This window comes from Cavia porcellus, unplaced genomic scaffold, assembly GCF_034190915.1.
Source record: "Cavia porcellus strain 051 isolate PalLab524CR breed Dunkin Hartley unplaced genomic scaffold, mCavPor4.1 scaffold_31, whole genome shotgun sequence".
Lineage (NCBI taxonomy): Eukaryota > Metazoa > Chordata > Mammalia > Rodentia > Caviidae > Cavia > Cavia porcellus.
In genome coordinates this window covers 45,594,658-45,611,272 of record NW_026947514.1, presented here as the reverse complement: position 1 = coordinate 45,611,272, position 16,615 = coordinate 45,594,658, and the positions used below count along the sequence as shown (strand labels likewise).

Below are 16,615 nucleotides of genomic sequence, written 5' to 3'. Positions count from 1 at the left end.
TTCTAGCCATGTGAGTATGATGTTTAAAGGCCTAGGCAGAAAGCCAGTGACACATGCAAAGATTGTAACTGAAGATTTTAAGGAAGGGCCTATTCCCAGCTGTGTAAAGATGGCTAAAAGAATGAGCAAAGGATGGTGAAGCCTTAGCACCAGAGAACATTATACCCCTAGACCTAAAGGAGCAGGTGCAGGGAGGGATGGCATGGCTGAAGCCACCAAAAGCTGGAGCAGCAGTGCCATGAGCATCTCAACATGGCTGTTCTCCCTGCCTTCTGATGCTTCCTGTTGGCCAGAAACAGCCAGAAACCAGAGGGGATGGGATCTTTTATATAAGAGACTGAGCCTCTCAGAGCACAGAGCTAATCCAAGAGAGATAAAAGAGAAAAGCTAGGACAGCAATGGACAGGCCACTAGAGCCCAGCAGCTGCTGAGAGATGGATCTGTGACGGTGCTGCAGCCTGCAGTGCTCGGGAGGTACGGCTGCTCTGTGGACACTGGCGGTAGGCCCTTCTTCCCTGCACTGACCCGCCATTCAGAACGGGGCTGCTGTCTGACTGTCACTGTTACGCTGTTCCTATCCTAGCAAAGATCCACGCACACGGCTTGTTAAAGAGCTTACTGCTGGAAAAGTGGAGCTAAAGATGATACAACAAATTCTTTAAAAATGAGTTTGAAAGAGATAATGAAGTAGTTGTTTTAAATCGCTTCAAATAAATCACATCATTACTCAAAACCCACTAATGACTTCTCTTTTGTTTCAGAATAAAAGGTGAGCTGTGACAGGTCCCTGCCTCTGACCTCTCCTTTTAAGTTCCCTCTTTAGTTCCTGCCCCAGGCACAATAGTCTGCTTTTCACATTGAGAAATCCATGCAGCCCCCACCTCCAGACCTGCCTGCTACTGATCCCTCCACTTGGGGTGCCCTTCGTCCGGTCAACACCCTGAGTCACCTCCTGGCCTTCTTCAAGGGCTGACCAGAGGGTCACCTCTTGGTGAAGCCTATTTAAGTCATCCCATCCTGTCCCCACATTCCTTTTTCTCCTGTCTCCCCTTTTGCCCATAGCCCTGCCATCTTCTAACATACTGTACATTTTATCTATTTGTTGTGTATATTGTTTATGTATTGTGTTCACTCCACTGGAATAGAAGCAGGCAGCTTGTTATTCACCTCAATCGCTACTATAGCCTAAGTTCATAGCAGAGGGCCTAACACACAGAAGACTCACAATAATAGATGAATGAAATATGGTTAACATCACATCCACTATATAGATGTTAAAAACATGAAATATTTTATGCATTGGATTCTCTGTTCTCTCACAGCTCTATGGCAACAGGAGACCTAATCCATTCCTCTACCTCCCTAGATCTCCCCCAGTAATTTTGATGCTTTGGATAAAGCTTTAGGCAGCCAGTTCTTCTCACGTATGAAAGACAGAGACCACTGTTAGGATATTCTGAAATAAGGCCTTGCTCTATGACAAGGCAAAATAAACTCATGAGCATTGTTGCCATGGTGATCCCAAGTCTATTCATCCAAGGGAGGAAAGCTCAGCAAGACTGCTGGTGCAGCCTTCAGGCCATCTGGACAACCGTCAGGCGTGAGGCAGGCATTCACCCAGGGGACTGAAGGCCACTACTGGGTTCTGCTCTTCTGAAGAGGAGAGCGGGGAGAGAAGGAATGGCAGTGGGTGGCCACCGTTGGAAGCCCAGCAGGATGGTGCTAAGGCCATCTGTATAGCCTGTTGGTGGACACAAAAAAGCTATCTCCTACGTTGCTCCACTGAGCTGCACTTCCCACTAAAAAAAAAAGTAATAACAGTGGTTCTTAAGAGAGAAGTGGAGCTCAAAAGTCAAATGGCACCCAAGGCTCCAAATTTCCTAACCTTATCCTACGAAAGGAGAAAACGTGAAGTGCTATGGACACTGAATAATGAGTGTCTTTCAGATTCATTAATATTGGTGGATCCAATTAGAGATTAATTTATGGAGTCTGAAGTTGAAAAGCCCCTCTGAGAATGAATCAGAAATTAAAACAATGAACTTCTAAACTCTTGGCTGCATTGAAACAGGAAAACTTCTGTTGCTGGGCTTCTGTTGTGAGAAATGCTGGGTCATTTTTCAAACAGCTAGATGACGACTGATGAGCATGAAAAGCTTTGATTAATTGGGCCACAACAGTAAATAGCGTTGAAGTTCAGGTGGCCTGCCTTTCCAACATAGCTCTGGAAACAGACCATTTTTTGTGCTAATGAGAGTTAAATGTTTCTCAAGCAACAGCAAAGCATCTCCCTGATGGAATTCTGTTTTGTTTCTTCTCTCTGTCCATCTGTCTGTCCGTGTGTACCCCTGGCTCTGACTCCTGCTGCGGACGACAGAACCATCTGCGGCGGAGTCCCCCGGGAAAGGCGGCGTGTCGGAGGACGAGCTCGTCACCGCCCTCGAGGAAGCCAAGGGGCTGCCCTTCGGGGCCGCGGGGTCCCCGGCAGCCGGCTCGGGGCTGCCCAGCCCGCCCGGCCCTCCCGAGCACGAGGCGAGCAGCGCCGAGTCGGGGGACTCGGAGATCGAGCTGGTGTCGGAGGAGCCGCTGGCCTGCGAGGACGCGCCGCCCTCGGGGTTCGCCTTCGGCCCGGCGGGCGGCCCCCCGCCCTCCCCCGCCTCGCCCGGCGTGCAGTACAGCCTCCTGCGCGAGGAGCGCGAGGCCGAGCTGGACAGCGAGCTCATCCTGGAGTCGGGCGACGCCTCCTCGGCCTCGGAGGGGAGCCCCAAGCGCGAGCAAGACTCGCCCCCGGCGCGGCCCGGCGCCCTGGAGCTGGGCCGCGAGCAGCCGCGCGCCCCCCGCCAGCTGCTGGCGGAGGAGCAGAGCCCTTTCCGGTACCCCGCGGGCGCGCCCCCCGGAGCCGCGGACGCCGACGGAGCCGCGGACGGAGCCCCCGACGGAGCCCCGGCGCCCGGCAGCTGCGGACCCTGCGCGGCGGCCGGCGAGCGCCCTGGAGCGCGGGGATCAGGAGATGAGGTCTCCGGCGCCGCCCCCCAGCTGCCGCTGCTCTGCAAGCAGACAGGTAACGGCCGCCGCACCCCGCGCTGCCCAGCCCTCCGGAGCTGGCCTCTGCCTCTGGAGGGACGCGTTCCCCGGGAAAGGCCCGCGCCCTTCCCTCTTCCCGGCCCTGGGGAGAGGCAGCGGGGGCCCGTCAAGGCTGAGGCCTGGTCTAGCAGTCTGGCCTAGCCTTTGGCCAGCACAAGGGCGTTCCGTGAAGGAGCCAGGGGAGCTGTGCTCCATCCTGGCTTTCACCGGAGGAGCGACTCAATTTTTTGTGTCCTAGGTGGTCTGGAAGACAGGGACCAAAGTTTCCGTTTCTACTGTCTCTAAACAAATCCAAAGGTGACATTAATTTCAGAGTCACTTATAAGTTAGCATGATTTTAGCCTGGCCGTGTGTCCTCCCTATGAGAAATCAGGAGATGAGGTCTCCAAATGAAGAGAGCAGGGAAGGTGGTACTTAGCTTCCAGACCCTGGACTTCTTGACTGCAATCACATGCAAAAGTCAGGAAAGGACCCAGAGAGTCACGAATGACTGAGGCCCTGCGGTCTCTGTTTTAGCTAATGGACCGCCTAGGGTAAAGACAGGGACAACCTAGAACAACTTTGTAACACTTCAGGGAGCCTTCCACCTTGCTAGTCTACTTTCACTTAATGTAGGGTTTTCCCTTGGGGGTCTGATTCCTGTGCCTTTGTGAACTTCTGTGCTAGTGGCAACTGGAGTGCTTCATATAAAAAAATAAAGGGGGTGATCTGTCTCATTATAGATTAGTAGTGTCTGAATTCTTTACAATTAGCACACAGTGGTTCAAAGGAATGATATTAAAAAGATAATTGTGCTATACCATTACTGACAGCTTAGATACAGGGCACCATAATGGGAGCTGATTTCCTAAATAACTGCTAAGAATTAGTGTATTGTGTGTGAAAGAGAGAATATCTGAAGACAAGTTTAACAGTATGATGTATGTTTAAAGGAATATTAATACTCATTTAAATTTTTTGCCACTGTGCCAACACAGAGGAAGCCTCCATCCTGCAGAGATCCAGAGAAATGACCTTCTGTTGCCTAGGTCCTGTAGCACGTGGGCCTGACTGGCACAGGCACACCTCTCTAATACATCCCTTAATGGTTCTGAAATACTCACTGTGTGCACCGTGCTGTTCAAGCAGGTTTATGCTCAAAAGCAAGTCTGAGAGCTGAAAGTAAAGGGACTCTTGCAGGCCCATTTCCTTCCCTAGTAAATCTGAGAGACAAGTACCACAGCTGGGACTGACAGACTAGATATCTAATGAAGAGCTAGGGGAATGAGAGCTGCAGCTGTGAACACAGACTTCAGAGAATCTTTTATGACCAATTTGGGGTCATTCAGATCTCTGCACAAGCTGCCCCACATGGCTCATACCCTCTGCTGCCAGGTTTAAAAGTTAGAGGAGAGAGAGGCAGTCTTCAGAAGATAAAGACAGGCCAGGGTGAGAAACCTCTGCTCTCCCTTGCCCCAGGGGATCCTTTAAAATCTAGTTTCCCATGAAGCCTACTCAGCTGCACTGTCTGTGGAGAGGCTCTCAAAGGCTGTCTGGGGCAGTCAAGCACGGGGAGCCTGTCAGATGACTCAGAGCTACCAGCAGGTTGTCTGAGTCCTGAGACTCCCCCTGATCCCTGCTGTGCCATCTCAGCAGGTACAAAGAGATCATGCTGTCTGGTCTCCCTCATACTTTCCCAAGTCACTATCACTGGACAGTAGGCTTGTGCTCCTGCTAGGTGTGATTAGGTGAAGCAAACTTTGGGGGAGCAAACATCCTGCTATTGGGATGCCTAAATTCATACTGATGTACTCACAAATATGATGGCTCATCGCGGTAGTCTTTGGAGCTATTCTGCTGTGCTGAGTGGCATTTCAGAAGGGGCTAGAAATATTTCCTATAGATCTAGGGATATATCGATGGCATCATGGCAGGTACCATTGGGGAGCACCAGGGTCATTGGTGCATGTACCCTGCCTGTCCATTCTGAGAGCTTCCTCACCTCTCAGAGCCCTCCAAGGTTGAATTAGAGACAGAATGCTCTAACCTCTGATATCTTGCAGCACCATATTTTTGCAGCACCCACATCTTCAAATGTAGTTACATTTTCATTTCTACATGGCTAGCCCTAACTCTTAGGAACATCAGAGCAAAAAAGCCAATAAACATTCTCAATAAAACACTAATACCAAATGTACTTGATTATAGAGTTTTACTAGCTTCTACCTGTGAGTTCATCATACACTTTAGGAAACAGTGTTGTTTTTGTCCAGTCCTTGCATTCTGATTACATCATCATGAACATGTATGATGCTTATAGGCCAGCTCCATGAATGTCACATGGGAGCCTGGCAGAGATGGGGAATCTGCCAGATGGGGAATCTGGGCCTCCACTGAGGACCTGCAGAAGCAGAATCTTCATCTAATGAGATCCCCTGGTGATTGTAGTGCTCCTGAGAGCTTGGGAAGAGTTCTTGCCTGTGGCAGCTAGCTGTCTCATTTCTTCCTAATGCCATTCTGGTAGAAGTCACCAGTGACAATTCTCTTTGCCAAACATGTGACCTCTTTGCAATCTCATCTTTTCTGTCCTGTTAGCTTAACCCTCTGCTCATTTAGTGTTATACTGCTAAATCAATCCTTCCAACATTAATAAGAAAGCAGTGTATGTTTATGATAGTACGTTTAAGCTGTGAAAAAATAGTGTAAAATACACTTAAGTTTCCACATCTACCTTTCGTTCCTAATTCTCAGAGAAACCAAAGACTCATTTTTTTTAATTGTCATACTCCTTTCTGGAAATTTTCTTTAATCAGGCATGTGTAAACTTTTTACTGCACAAGTGATACCGTGTTGAACATACTATTTTGTCGTATTTCATTTAATGGTAAAATTGAGCACAATGTCAACACATGTGAAAGTCGTTCTCTCCTCAGAACTTTTCTTCCCTTATTGCGCAAATGTTTCCCCTTCCTGGTTGTCTTGATTACTTTTCTCTTGTTGCTGGGACAAAATACCTGACACCCAAAATGAAGGAAGGAAAGGTTTATTTAGCTCACTGTTGTGGAAGTTTCAATCCATAATGAGCTGGCTCCAAGGCAGGGTGGCCTGGCACTAGGAACCGTGCTTCAAGGCAGCAGCCAGAACAAAAGGGGACAAGAGCAAGCCTCTTTTCCTCCTTTATATGTACACAGGCCACCTCCCCCAGGGTGGGTGGTAGCACTCATGGCTTCACACAAGTGCCCTCTCAGGGTCATACTGCCTGCCTCCCAGGCCTTCTGAAATTGTGGTGGAAGCCTTTTTAACCTCAGAACTTTGCATTCTGTATTCACCTAAAACCAATGCCATGTGGATGACGATGCTGAGGTCTACTGCCAGGTGGAGCAGTAGCCAGGCTTTTCTCTGTCTTGACTGTAGGGGTCGAGTGCCTGGATCACTGGGCACTCTGAATCTGATTCTGAGGAATGGATTCTCTATGTCTTTGCCATTCTGGAACCTGGTGTCGCACTGCCATTTTGCAACTTCCTGTAGCCTCTGCCCACCACTATGGGACTTGGTGCTCTATGGCTTTCTCTCCAAACAGTTTTTTTACTTTTGCAGTTTTGAGGCTGCAAAGCATGGGGACCCACTACCTCTTCCCATGATGCCCACAGGCCATGTTTTTTGTTTATTTATTTTTGTTATTTCTCAGCAATTGAGATCTCAGCTGTATCTTTACAGTCCACAACTTTACTGGAGCTTTCTTCTTGGCCAAACTCACAACGTATTAAATCATCCTGCTGGTTTCTTTGCTCTTGATACGCAACATAAATCTGGCAAAAAGCCCCCAACAATAGCCATGCCACTGTCTCAATATTTGACTGCCTTGAAATTTCTTTTGCCAGATTAGTTAGTTCACTGCCTTTAATCTCCATCTCAGGCAAAGTCTGTGGACACAAGCAAAATGCAGAAAAACTTTCAGCTAAGCTATAACACACATCATGTGGAGCCCAACAACCAATTCAGTCATTCTTTCCAGCAGAAATCTCATGAGCCTGGTCTTTACCAGCAGGCTTTCTATGAGCCTTCCCATCTTCTGAGCTCTGACCAGAATCTCCCATGCCTAATGCATTCCAGCTGTATACATTCAGGTGCCATCTGAACTTTTCCAAATTCTTCCCACAAGTCATTCGCAAAGGCTCTTGAAACACGTGGTCAGGAATAGTCATGGCAACAATCCCACTCCTCCAATACCAAATTCTGTCTTGGTTATTTTTCTGTCAATGCTGAAACAAAATACCTGATACCCAAAATTAAGGAAAGAAAGGTTGATTTAGCTTATACTTTTTGGAGATTTCAGTCCATAATCATTTGGCTCCAAGGCAGGGTGGCATGGCACAGGGGCAACACTTTAATGCAGAAGCCAGAGCCAAAAGCGGGGAGAAGAAGCCTCTTTTCCTTTCTTATATTGTACATTGGACACCTTCCCCATCTCCAGGGCTGGTGTAGCACTCACAAAATCTCTGTGACCGCTTTTTGTACATCATGAGGATATTTACAAAGTAAAAATCCTGGGTCCCTGCTGAATCTCTTAGTTAAACTTCTAAAGGTCTCAAGTTGACACAATGTATCAACTATAACACTGGTTCTGTTCTTGGTCTTTTACCTCTTTTGCAGTGTCTCTTGCTATGTCCCTTCCAGCTCCTCTGGCTTGTTCCAGAGTCCTTTCCTTGACTGTCCTTGTATCCTTGTGTCCCTGCTCTCAGGGTTGTATCACTCCTGCAGGCTTTCAGCCTCTGCTTGAAGTGTGACACCTTCTTCCTCTCATCAGAGTTCTGTTGCTTGTTGGATATCTTGTAAACCTCCCCAATTCATTATATCCACGTCATTTGTCAAAACCTGCTCCTTCTTTCCTTCTCGGATGAGTCATTTCAGTGTCATTCAGATCTCCATGATTGTAACCTTCAGAATCAAAATACTACCTTATGAGGGTATCTGGTCATAGCTATAACAGTTCTAAATGTCCATATTTTTAAAATACTATTAGGAATATCTCACAGAAATGCTATAGCAGACAGCCCCCCCCAAAACCTAAATTATATGCATATGTCAATAAATCTATAAGGATACACATAGAGATTTACAAGGTATGATCAAGATATAGTAAGTTTAAATTTTTAAAGTTGATTACGGTAAAAACATTGTATTAATCCCATTTCAAAGTACTACAACTTTGAACACATTTTTCCCATCATTCTTGTCACTTTCTGAAGCAGTTCTGAAAATCCTCTTCCTGAGTGTCTTTCCAACCTGTGATTAGGAATATAGTTAGTGCTACCCAGGAGAAAGTCTGGCTCATAAAAATATTATCATGTGCCTTCATTCACCTTAGTCACCTGATCTGACATTGTACCTGCAACTTCTGGCTCCTCCCCAATGTCAAAATCACCATGCAAGGTAAACATTTAGAATTAGTTGAGCACTTTAAAGGCAGTCATGACACACAACTAACACCACTTAAGGAAGAGGACTTCCAGAACTGTTTCAGAAAATGGCAAGAACAATGAAATAAATGTGTTCAACGCAAAGGAAGTATATTTGGAGGAAATTAATGGCAGTGTGTCTTTTATTGTAATTTTTGAATTTAATATTCACTATATTTGTGTCATCCCTCATAAACATCCTTCCTACTGCATTTTCACAGTAAATAAAAGCTAGAAAATATCAGTGAAGATTTGAGCAGATGATTGTGGCTCTTTGATGCCATTTTAAAGAACTGCATCTAGATCCCATTAGCATGAGATAAAGCCAAAAATACTCAGTGCTGACCTGAGTGTAAACACTTCCCTGGGGGTCCTAACATCCAGATGATCCAGAATGCTCTCAATATTTGAAAAGTTAGCATCAAAATAAAAATACAAAATGCACAAGTTCTCTTAGTGGAACCCACAAGAATCATCCAAAAACCCAGTCTGAGAAATGCTGTGTTTTAGTTAAAGGTACCTGAGGGGAGTCAGCTCTTTTTTGTCTTCTGATTAAAGAGTCACCTGCCCTCCTCACTTGTAGTTTCCTCTCCATATGTACCAGCTGCAGCAGAATGAGCTCGGCAGGAAGAGGTTTGTCTCTTTGGGGAAGCAAATTGCAGGAGCTACCAGTTGAGTGGGGAGTTCATACAGAGTAGATTTGCAACTGTCAGGCATTGATGGTGTTTGTTATTTTTATTACTATACCAGATATTGCTTCTGGATCACAGTGTTTGGAAGAGAATCAAAATAAATATTCGGGCAAAACAGCCATTACACAGGTTCATATTTATTTGCTTCTGTAGATTGAACTCAGAAGTGAAACTGTAAAGATTCTAGGGAAGTGTCCTTCTTCCAGTGTACAGGTTTCAGAGTCATCCTGGAGTCTTATGCTCTTCTGCTGTAGCCCTTGCTCTGTTACCAGTTTTCAACAAAGTGAACCAATAATTGCTGGGTAAGGTCTGGCTCCTGGCCGGTGCAGGCTATGTAAATACTTAGATGAAGGCAGTGAATTCTCTGCTTTAGATGATTCAAAGCCATCAGCTACTTCATGAGGCTTTGTTGATTATAGAAGGTGTTCTCCTGGGCTAGGTATTCTCAAAGATTTTGAGGAGCTAGCTAAATTCACTGGCTTTTCTTTCTGAAACACAACATTAGCATGTTCAAATGCATAAATAATGACTTCAGGATATTGGAGGGAGGAGCAGAAGGCAGAATCCTCTTTAGCCTTAGATAGAATTGTTCCAAATCTTGTTGGGTTCCAGCACTTAATATTTCTAGGGATATTCTTGACACTTCTCAAGAGTAGATATAAAGGTCCAAAAAAGGTTTTTAGACATCTGTAATAAATCTGGGGACATAGTTAACTGCAACCCATTAGTAAATTTGGTCTGGACACAGAGTGGGGCATAGACTAGCTCCTACTATGGATTCAAGTCCACCTTGAGCATATCTGTAGAGATGGAGTTCATAGATGGCAAACATTTTGGTATCTCCATGAAACAATAACGGTACATAGGTGGTGATCCTGACTCTGCTCAAGTCACTTAACCCTCACATGAATCATTTTCATTATTGGTAATCAAGCTTGGAAGATATAATTCCATGCTTTTAATTTTCAGAGCCAAAATGAGCTCCAGCAGATTCCTCAACCCTTTCAAATGCTAATCTCAGTTTCTAATAATTTGAGTGGGATACTCACAGATACTGTATTTGCCTGTCTTGATTCTATTTTTGCAACATTACAAAACACTCTCGAAATATAAGCAGCATAGTTTTACTCAAGGTTCTGCCAGCTGTGCTATAGCCAGACCTTCCTCCATTCATCCCTCCCCCGGATTTAACCAATGTGGCATACTGTGGGCTGACACATGCAATGTAGTGGTGAACAAGGCAGACGTGAACCACCATCCCTAGGTCTTTATCCAGGCAGGGGAGGGGCAGACATGGAAAAGGAAGTCAGCAGTGTGGTGTGAGAGAGTACTTGGTGGAGGATGGCGTTTAGATGTGAAGGTCAAAAAAGGTCTCTGAAATGAAGAAACTGAGGAGTAATCTGTGATGAAAGCTGATTAAATGAAATTCCAGGTGATAGAAAATGCAAAGGCCACAGGCAGGAAAGTTCTGGATATATTCCAGGAATGAGAAAAAGAATTGATGTAGCCAGACTGGCAAAGGATAACGGGACAAGCGATGGGGTCGGGCAGTTGACAGTTCCCTTTCACGCACATTCTCGGATACTGAGTTGGTCTTTCCTAAGCATTTGAAGAGGCCACTGAAAGATTTTTAAGTGAAGAAGTGGTGTGATCATTGTGTCTACAGTAGGAAGAAAAGTTTGGAGGAAAACAAGCTTGGAAATGAGGAGACGAATTAGGAAGCAGGAATGAGATGCTAGTGACTGAAAGAATGATAGCAATGGAGATAGAAATAGATATATTTGAAATACCAGCTTTTGGAGACTGACTTAAACGAATTTACTCATGCTTTGGTGGGGGTGACTTTATCCCCAATAGTTCTTAATTTTGTTTCAGTTTTTATCAACGTGGTGATTACAAACAAATGCAAAAGCTGGTGCTGCTTTGTTAGTCATTGTTTTTAGTCAGCTGTTGGGAATCATCCATCAAGTTATGTTGGTACTGAAATGCCTTTGCAGTTGGAGCATTGTATCTAATATCTTTCAGTGGTTGAGCATGCGTCTGGGAAGTAAGTGTGTTTACGTGACAGTGACATTTGGATACATGTAACTGGAGCTAGAATGAAGGTCAGATGTGGTACCTATGAAGCTTATATGAGATGTGTGGTGAATTGGGTAAGGATTGTGGAAGAATAAATGGATTATTTCAATAATTAGAGACAAGCTTGGGTAGGGCTAGGAAATCACAAAAGCTTCAGAATGTCTAAAGTATGATTCCACATTATATCACCAGGCAAAAAAAAATCCAGAAACCTGCCAGAGAACACAAGTTGAAGTCACAGGAAAGGTAGCTTTAAAGCGAACTGTCTGTGTGGACCTGAAAGGTCCAGTGAGCCAGGGCACTTGTGCTTCAGCTCAAGGGCATGGCTGACAACCGTCTTTGTGGTTTACTCAGCCATCCTGAGTCTACCCCCCCCCCCTCCGCGTTAACAGAGGCCTGAGGAATGCTCCTCCTCTGACAGGTAAACCTGAATGAAAGGGGACTGTTCTCTTTCTTGTGGAAGTCTGGGGCAGGTAGAAGGGAAAGAGGATTAGGAACTCAATGGGACTATTTTGTGTTTCTAAGTAAGGAATCTCAGCATATGTTGGAGTCATTCACATGAGAAGCAATTTGTCAAAAGAGAACCCTGAGCCCAACTCAGGATCTCCAAGATGTTCCCTAATATTCCCTCCCCATAGAGCCCTGGCAAAGACCAAAGACCTTGGAAGGATGTCGTGGGACACAGAGCAATTAACTGTTTACTGTCCTAGGAGTTTGGGACTGCTTGCGTCAGAGGATTCTCTGAGTGGCCTCTGTCCATAACTCTGAAAATTCATGATAAAAGGCATAAGGCTAGAGGACGAGTGGGGTTGCACTGTAGACTTCTGATCTCAAATACAGAGTGGTATGTGTGATCTACAGAATCTCAATATGACTAATAAATGTTTTTGTGAAAAACTGCATATTCTAGTACATACAGTATTCTGATTTCATGCTTCCCTTCTGGTAGGTATTTCATGCACAAAGAACTCTTAGTTTAATACTGAAATCTCCAGGGACATAATTGCAGATACAGATAGAATTTGCAAAAGTAGAACATGTATTTCAAAACCTAATTATTTTACTTTCAAACTAGCACTTGCTCACTTTTCTCTGACATCTCTAGATCTGCTTCTCCATCTAAAAATCCCAAGGAAATCAAATAAATAAAAAATTGGCTTCTCTGTTGATTATTTCCACCTACTCTTAATGTCTGTTGCCATCCAGTGGTTGTGAAGCAAATAATTTTTAACCTCACTCCAAGCCTCCATAAAATGTATACATAGCTTGGATTATGATACAAGAGATCTTTGAATGATTTTACAGTGTCCACATGTCTGGAATGTTTAGGTGATGATTGGTTATTGAGATCATCATCTCTATTTTCCTTGTATCACACACAAGGACAGAGATTTAAGAAATATTTTAAGTGAGTACTTTCATTTTTATCAGAATAATTTTAATTTTGATTTTTATCGGAATTAATTTTAAATACCATTTGGCATTTACCTAAACAGAAACTGACACCATGTAGAATTTATGAACATTTACTACTTATTGGAGTTTTTGGATTAACTTCCTCATTTGAGATTAAAGTCAAGGGTGGAGATACTGTTGTTCTAGGTGGTAGCATAATGATAAAAGTACTAAGATTTAAAATAAGCTCTCTCGATTCTTACCCCGTGCTCCAACTAAATTGACTTTAGGTAGTTGACTTGTCTTTAAGGAAAACAAATATTTTTCTCTAGTAAGTTACTTTAGAATTTGAAGTTTTAAAATTTAATATCATGAAAGTACATTGAGGTAAATAGGAATATTATTGAATATTGAGGTAAATACATTGAGGTAAATAGGAATGCTATTTTGCTACACATTACACACAGCCCCTTAAGTGCTGGCATGGCCAACCAGCTGGAAATGCAGCCCAATTGCCTGGAAAGCATTTAACTGTTTTAGAAAGTTTAAGTTTAGAAAATTGATAGTTAAATCAATTTTACATAGAGCCATAGTTTTCTCAAACATGAGAATAAAACCATAAATAAATTTATTCTAGATAGATAAATTTATATAAATAAAATAGTCTCATCAATTTGTTACTTTTTTCTTTGTCTTTGTTGAAGTCTACATTTTATGTCCCTTGTTATTTCTCTGAAAATAGAATCCTGAAGTTTTGATTAGATTTTATATATTCCATTAAAATGTGCTACAATTTAAAAACCCAAGCATCTTGGCTTTCACTTTGATTATAAATCAAATAATTTATTTATAATTTATGTTCTGGCTCCTGTGAAGATCACATCTTCCCCTCAGAACCCTTATTGAGAATCAAAGCCAGCCTCCTTGGTAGGGAAGTCCTGCAGTCCAGCCCTGCATCCTGAGGCCAGAGTCCTCTGTAAAAGTCACTTTTTAGTTTCACTCTTACAGTTCATCTGTCAGGTCTAGACTGGTTTGCCTTTAGGATGATACATAGGTGCACTCACCATTGTATGTATTGTTTGGCCCTAAAACTTTGTATGTTCAACTTATAGCTGATGAAGGTAAGGAGTTTTACAACCAGCTAATAACTAGCTCTGCAGAGCACAGTTATGGCTGTTCTCAGACACTCACAGACTACATTCTCTAGCTCTCTTTGCAGTGAGATGAAGCTGTGAACATGATTCTTGTCAGTGGAAGCTGAGTGGTGGCAGTGTGCATCATACCTGGGAAAAGGTCCCATTTGAGATACTGCTGTGCCTTTATCCTACATGGAAGCTCTAGAAGGGAATGGCCAAGGGGAAGCACTGGGTATCAGGGCCCTGGCCTAGGATCACTGATCTGCTCAGGGGTGCCACAACAGAATAAAGCATAGATTTTAGTTACAGTGGCCCCAGGATGTCAAAGTCCAATGGCAGGCTAAGACAAAAGGTGCTGGTGTTCTTGGCCTTCATTAGGTGCAAACTTGACTGGGGGGTATGCTATTGGGTTGTAGGAAGTGGTGGAAGTGAATTGTTAATACAGTCAAGGTTCACAGTACCTTTTCCAAAAAGCACACAGGAGCAGATGATGGTTAACTAGTAACCTGATTGTCTGCTAACTGCAACTACTGAGCTAGAAGGAATTTGCATGAGTCAAGTCTTCAGCTGCATGTTATCATGCTTTGAGGCATCATAACTTCACAAACTTAGTCTCAGCTCTGGCCATTGGCTTAAAGATAAATCTGTTTTTAACCCAGCCAAGGGTTTTGCCACAAGTCATATACCCCTAGGACAGTCTGTCAATTTATTTTTGTGCCAATTTATTAATATTAATTACTGCCTACTATGTACTTCATTGAGTTGGTCCTCAGCAACTAGGGTCCCTGGATGATTATTTGGTGAAAAGTTGCCTATTGATGAACCTTCACACTGATGTGTGAAGTTAGCCAAAACTGAGTTTCTTCTGTGTTAAGCCACTGAAGTTTTGGGATTACTTGTTAGATTAGCCAGCGTCTTCCTGACTCAGAGGATAACCTATGATATAATGTGAAATTGAGAAAGATCTACAGTTAGAAAATATTTTAAAGGAGCATCTGTCCCATAGTTGCATAGTTTCACAATTCTTACTTCTCTTCTATACCTTTCTCCTTTGTACTATTTTTTGCTAGTGCTAACCAGCCTCACTGCTACGATTACTGGTATGGTAATTCTGAGTATATTTTGAAAAGAAAAGTCTTGACCTCAGTAGATTTTATTGTTGTTTCTAAAAATGTTGCTATAAATATTGTACCAAATTACCTAGTTCATTTGGCAAGTAGAAGCACAAAAGTTCTAGAATAGGAGAACTGAGAAGTCCTTTTGTCTAAGTCTTGCCTCAGATTTAATTGAGAACTAGGCATACATCTTGGGGTCCACTAAGGTCTCCCTATCCTCCAGGCTGTCACACACTCAAGGCCCCTTTGGAGCACAGTATCCCTGAGCTGTATCCCCATTTCCCTTTCGAAACGTGTTCTCTTTGCTTGGATGCCACCCTTCTTGTGCTCCATTGTTAACAGTCTGCTGTGTACAGATATCATTTGACAAACCAGTTCTTTTGTATGCATCTATTAGCTAGTGTGTGGTTCTTCCTATATAAAGGCTGTGAACTCAGGCCACAGACACAGTTCTCCAGAAGACTCTGAAGGAGTGGGCCACGCTTGGGTGAAGCTTACTTACTGGTTTACGTGGTACTTCCTCTTTGTGAGATCTTCTCAGTTGTCCTAGTCTGGTCTGATCCTCAATGCTGAGTTCCACATTTACACTGGAGGTGGACAAGGAGACTCTGGCTTAGTTGGAGCTCAGCTCTTGTTGCTTGTTGAGCACAGAATTAAAGCATGAAGTGTAGATATAATAGAAATTTCCATCAGGCTTCAGTGGTCTCTGAACTGTTTCTTTATGAAGACTTGGAATCCTCAAGTAGGCGCAGACAGTGGCTCCCTGAGACTGTGCCTGGGCTTTTCCCTGCAGTGGCCACTTGTCTGGATTCCTTACTCTTGACTGTAGCTTTTGATGACTTATCCCTCTTCACTGGGACAAAGAACCGTGGGCCAACTGGATTTGAGTCTTACTTTTACCAGCTATTCTAGTCCTATGGTTTGGGGCAGGTTAACCTATCTATGTGTCCATTTTTTTATCTTCTCCAAGGAAATAATATCTAATCACAGCCTTGTTAGGAAGGTTACCTGAGATAATTTAGGTTGAGTGTGTGGTCTCTCATTTTACTACTACTTGAATATTTATGTTGGGGCTTTAGAAAATCTGGTCTTATTACTCATTTAATACAAGTATACTTTCTGCAACATTTTTTTTGGTTTTTATTTTTTGGGTGGGAGTTTGTTTTGCTTTTTGCAACAGGTTTTTGAGCAAAATTTCAAAATAAAAACTTCACAGATTTCTTGCCATGGCACAGTTTGACTGTTTTTCAGGAGCTTATGTAAAGCTGACTTGATCTTACTTATATGCTTTTTTCCCAAGTATAATATTGGACAGGTTGCTTCTGAGAAGGATTCTTAAAGCTCCTTGACCTAATTTATCATTTTCTGATGAGTGTTGTATTAATATATAGATGTACAGGCCCCACTTTAAATGTTCCAAAGTATAATCTTAGGACATAAAGTTCAAAGATCAATATATGGTAGTATTCTGTAGGTGGCTTTAAATGTCCAGCTAAGGTTTACAATGTCCAAGTTAACCCCTCTGTTATGCATAGGTTTTTGTAATCTTTGGTCCCATTTGTTGACCCTCTCCAGTCTCAGGCATCCCACACACTTTTGCCTCTGATAGGCCAGAAATCAGAAGTGGATCCCTAACTTTCAATGGCATTGCTCAACAGATGCATGTTTCTAGTTCA

At 43.5% G+C, this 16,615-nt stretch overlaps 1 protein-coding gene across 6 annotated transcripts in view; it reads left to right on the top strand.

The window, feature by feature from the left end:
• The window catches only part of Rtn1 (reticulon 1), a 294,963-nt gene that overhangs the window by 145,874 nt on the left and 132,474 nt on the right, over window positions 1-16,615 (top strand). For all 6 annotated transcript variants that reach the window (XM_063240875.1, XM_063240876.1, XM_063240872.1 and 3 more), the window contains exon 3: window positions 2,378-3,061. In XM_063240875.1, the coding sequence (XP_063096945.1) occupies window positions 2,378-3,061 (684 nt within the window). The remainder of the gene's footprint in view (window positions 1-2,377; window positions 3,062-16,615) is intronic.